Source organism: Phytophthora parasitica, assembly GCF_000247585.1.
Source record: "Phytophthora parasitica INRA-310 unplaced genomic scaffold supercont2.51, whole genome shotgun sequence".
Lineage (NCBI taxonomy): Eukaryota > Oomycota > Peronosporomycetes > Peronosporales > Peronosporaceae > Phytophthora > Phytophthora nicotianae.
This window is the reverse complement of record NW_008649037.1, coordinates 455,661-460,806: the sequence shown is the minus strand read 5'-3', so window position 1 is coordinate 460,806 and position 5,146 is coordinate 455,661. Positions and strand designations below refer to the sequence as shown.

The following is a 5,146-nucleotide window of genomic DNA, read 5'->3' as shown; positions in this document are numbered from 1 at the left end:
ATGGCTGCAGCCACGGATGGAGGGAGCTCTGCTGCAGCAAGTCCAGCCCCTCCATATATTCAAGGCGCTGGAGCTACAGAGTCTCCACTATCACCATCAACCCATCAACTCCCCACACGTTCATCATCAACCCGTTCACGCCCTGCACGAAGGACGCCACCCTCATCTTCATCATCATCGGCGCGGGTTTCTCCGTATCCATTGCGGGTGCGCACACCTCCACAAACAGCTTTAACTCCACAAGCTTCCAGAGGCCACCGACCGCGTGTCTCCATCGACGATTCACCTGATGAAGGTGATCAGCACTTCTTGCGCTTGGTTGTGGAACCTATTGTCAAGTCTACTGTTGGGCAGCGGGATGCTACGGGCAGACATCTCGAGATTTTTCCTGCAAGTGGTGCATCGTTCGCTGCCATAATGCACAAGCTATGGGAGAAGTTTAGTGGTAACATCAAGAGGCACGCTGTGAAAACAGATGCCACTTGGTCACTTGAGACGCCAACGGAAGCTTCATGGAGCAGTGTCATGCAGCTTAAATCCAAAAGCCGAATCGCTTCAGCAACGAAGACGCCAGAGCTTCGGAATAAGTGGATCGTTGATCAGAAAAACAATCCGGTGACACTGTCGATCTACGAATACGGTCAGGCGGTCTCCAACGCACGTCTTTTAGAGGAGTTTTCGCAGGTTTGCATTCGACCACAGAATACTGATCGATCCGGAGCTGCTGCAGAAAATGCTATGCGCGATATGATAGAGCAGCTTCAAGAAATCTGGGGAAATACGTACCAAGCGAGCGCAGTAACTTGGAGAATGTGGGCGAATGACATTATGCGCAATCTGGATCGTTCGACCTGGGCAAGAGCTGTCTTCGACGCCCCACCAACCTGATTGGAGCGCTATCTAGGCCCGTCGGATGGACTAGTTTACGAGCATTTGACGCGTCTCACCAGATCGACTCATGTAGCACTTGACACGGTGAACTTTGCGCTTGCTGATAACGCCGAGCTTACGAGAGACTGGGAAGCATTTGGACGCCGACTTGAATGCCACAAGCGGCCATTAGAGGCGCGAAAAGAAACTCTTGAGGGATATTTCGCTGATGTTCCGTTACCATCTGCTGCTGAAGTGCGCGACCCGCTTCCAACGATGCAGAACATTGAAGACACAGAACATCAAGAGTAGAGCGCAAAGGGAAGATGCGTTTTTTTCATTTAGTCTCGTTATAATTCCTCAACTTCTCTCGTCGTGAAACCGAGGATTTCAGTTTCCTCGTTCTGCCGAGTTTCACTGTGATCGGTTCTTGCGCTCTGTTGTGGCTCTCTTGACAGCGGCCCTGTGGGGTCGAAGTAGCACTGAGACTTCCACCCACAATGCTGAAACACTTTTGTCATATCAAATCCCACATGACGCTCGAAAGTTTCAACCACAAATGGGAGTAAATCGTTGCTGCTTGACTCGCTATAATGCCGCTGAAACGACCGCTTTATGAATCCAAACATAAACTCAATGGGATTGAAAAATGGGCGGTAAGCTGGAAGAAATATAGGAATGATTCCAGCGCTGCGTAAGAAGTGAATGATTTCGGGATCTCGATGAATGGATGCGCCGTCCAAAATCCAAACGGAGTTGGAGCCAGGATACTGACGTACGTGTCCACGCGCCGAGTACGCAAAGTCGCGGCAGCATTGAAAGAACTGAACACGATCAAATGTGCCTTCCGTGTTGTAGTAATCTATGATGCCGGTCACTCCCAAAAATGCTAGTATTGAGACTCGTGGTTTGCGCTGAAAATCACCTCGAATCGCAACTTTCTGACCTCTTAACGAATAGCCTTGCTTCCGAATCATTCCACGGTTATCAAACGATACTTCGTCCAGAAAGATAATGTTGCTGTGGAACCAGTTAATATGGCTGAGCTCGTCAACAAACCGGAATACATCCTGTTATTTGATATGCATAGCTCGCCTCTCTAGAACCTTTCGGGTAAGTCCACCATCGTGAATAATTTGCCACACGGTCGAAACTGAGATGCTCACTTGATACGCGCGAACAAAAGCGTCTCGAGCTTCATCCAAGTAAGCTAATGGGTGTTCAGCGTAGAAGTCACACAACCATTTCCTATGAGCCACCGTAAATTTTCTTGTCGCTCTGGAGTCGACCGGCTGGTACGTCCCAGTCCGCTCGTAGACGTGAATCCAGTTGCCAATAGTTTTCACTGTCTTATGGTAGATGTGTGCAAGCTGCGCACGCGAGTATCCAAGGCAATAAAACCCGTAAAGACAGTGAAACACTGTATTCGGATGAGCATGCTGTCGAGTCACGGCTTCTTCCATCGTGTTGCTGAAGGACAGCAAGTGTCTAGCGAAAAAATTGTAGCACACACAAGCTGGAGTACGTTATATTGCCTTAGGATCTGCAAGCTGCGCACACAAACCTGTGCGAGAGGCAGCGGCAACTTGCCGCCGCCGCCCGCTCTGGAAGCGGTGATAAAAAAATATTTTGACCAATTAGGTCAGTCTGTTGATTTGTGTTGAATTTAGACAATCGCCCAAAAAATTGTAAATTTGACTTGAAATGACAATACGGAGATGTAGAGCATTAGCCACATCAGGCAGCCAGATTTTTCCATGGGCATCCCGAACAATGCTGTCTTCTCCTACCTCCGTTGCGTCCGGCGCTGCCGTAAGCGCTTGTGCGCTACGAACGTGGTCCAAAGTGGGCCAGACGAAATTGTCATCCAGCTGGGGCGACGGAGGAAGCGAAACTAAACGAATGGCAGCCACTTTAGTGAAAGTAGAGCCCCAGCGAGACAACAGATCGGCCCAGACATTAGCATCGCCAGTAATATGATGTATCTCGTAAGCCAACGGCATGAGTAAGTGTGACCAGCGATGAAGCTTGTCCGCAGTGTACTTTGGCACAGCAGAGGACACCGTCGTCGGCTCGAAAATGTAACGCAAGTTGCGATGGTCCGTAAAAAGACTGAACCCATCTGACCGACGAACGAGATAGTCCGCCGTTTGCACGTCTCCACAATAGCGAACGCTTCTTTTTCCACAATCGCCCAGCTTTTGGCACCACCGGAAAATGTACTACTGAGGATCATGAGCGGTTCATGGTTTTAGTTCTCAAAATCTCTCTTTACCTGGTCATACGGGACTTGGGTGATGGCCGCCCCCCAATGTTCATCGCTCGCGTCCGTGAAAACACACAGACGTTTGACTGGGTCGGGATGAGCTAGCGTCAGCGCATCTTTGCATTGTTGTAGCGCGGTGGCTTCAACGTCAGACCACCCAGCGTCCTGCAAAACAACTCGACGAACTTGTGACTTCTTGCGGCTTCCAGCAGATGCGTAAATCGTCTCCATGAAAAATGTCAAAGGACTGACCATCTTGTTGAATGCGGGTAGCGACGACCGCATCCAGTTTAGCGCGCAAATGAATTGCTGCAGTTCCTGACTAGTGGAAGGAGCCGGCATTTGGCGCAATACGGTAATCCGTGCGGGATCGTGACGAACTCCGTCCGCCGAGACGACACGACCACACCACAACGCCTCTCACATGAAGAACTTGCACTTCTTCGGGTTAAGTTTTAACCCCTTCTCTTCGCAAATAGTGAGAACTCGACGGAGAATCCGGAGCAACTCCTCTGGAGAATCGGCATACCCGAGTAAATCATCAATCCAGATGAGGAGACCGTTGTTAAAAAGATCACCGAACATCGCTTGAACAGTTGATTGAACATACGCCACACTATTAGTTCCGCCCATCAGCACACGGGTAGGAGTAATAACACCGTCCTCTGTCAGGATGGAATAAATTTCCTGGCAGTCCTCCGCCACCGCGAATTGCCAGAAACCCTTAAAGAAATCCAGAGAAAAGTAAAATCGCATGCCTCGCAAACGATCAAACTCGACTTCGAGAATGGGCATTGGCCAAACCACCGGCACCACGCGCTTGTTTGGCTCTCGGACGTCCACCGTCATCCGATGGTCCTCACCTTTAGGCACAACCTGGGGCGGCGAGCACCACTCGCTGGTAGGGTTCCGATAACACAGTCCTGCATCCAAGAGCAATTTGATATGCTTGACCAGAAAGTTTCGGTGTGCGATCGAGTAACGTCGCGCGCGACAGCGTGCCGGTGTCGCACCAGGTTTGAGCTTAATGCGCATAGGAGGCATATCCACAGGAGGGTCGTCACCGAGCGCCATGCGGAACACATCGAGCTTTGCTGTGAGCAATTCTTCTACTTCGTGAAGAAAACTTATCGGTGCGCCATTCGCTTCGGCAGCGGCGATACCGTCAGCGATTGCAGCCATCGCCTGGGCAACCGCAGGTGGGTCACCACTTGATACGGGGAAACACACTAAGTCTTCTGCTTCGGTCAGGCCTTGTTCTTCTGGCGTCAGTTCAACCTTGTGAACGTCAAATGCGAAAACCCCAGACTTGGTAGAAGTTAGGCTAATATCCCCGAGATCATACTCCGACTGAACTGACTCGGCCGACTCGATGAGTTTGTAAGGATCGTATCCCAGTCTTTCCATTACCGCATCTGAGAGCAAAATGTCACCAACCCCCGTCGGAAGCGGTACCGGAGAAAGTAAACAAACCACATTCCGCAGGATAAAAGGCCCGCCTGGCGTCTCGGACCGCAAACAGAGACTTGTTTCTTCCTGAATGGCGATCACCGTCGGTCCGACACCCCGGACTACCTGTGTAGATGCCAGCGACCGGCGTGGTAGCCATACCCGCTGTTGCTGCAGTTTATCCACAAGCTCAGGAGCAATGTGACTGACTTCAGCACCACTGTCGGGTTTGATGTACGTGTCCACACAATCCATGACGCGGCAAAAAAAAAGGAGCGTCCGCTTGGAGTCCGTCTCAGCTGGAATAGTCAGGTGAGCGAGCCCAACTGATTTAGCAGGCCGAGCCTTTTTATGGGTCTTCTTCTCAAACAGCTGCTTCGTCTTCTCGTAGTCCTTAATCTGAGGACAGTGGAAAACGGAGTGCGTGCGATCTCCACACTTGAAACACACTCGTTGCGGTGGCACACTGCTGCGGGGCTGCCGTAGCTTAGCGTCAGAGGAAGACGGTTAACTCAAAGAGTAAAGGGGTTAACTCAACACCCTAATAAAGGTTAATAGGTC

General features: G+C 50.7%; 1 protein-coding gene across 1 annotated transcript; it reads left to right on the top strand.

The window, feature by feature from the left end:
• PPTG_15772 (hypothetical protein) lies at positions 1-1,182 on the top strand (the record flags this gene model as incomplete). Its single annotated transcript, XM_008913087.1, has 2 exons — positions 1-844; positions 905-1,182. The coding sequence occupies 2 exons, from the start codon at positions 1-3 to the stop codon at positions 1,180-1,182; spliced, it is 1,122 nt and encodes a 373-aa protein (XP_008911335.1).
• Between the last annotated feature and the right edge of the window lie 3,964 nt (positions 1,183-5,146).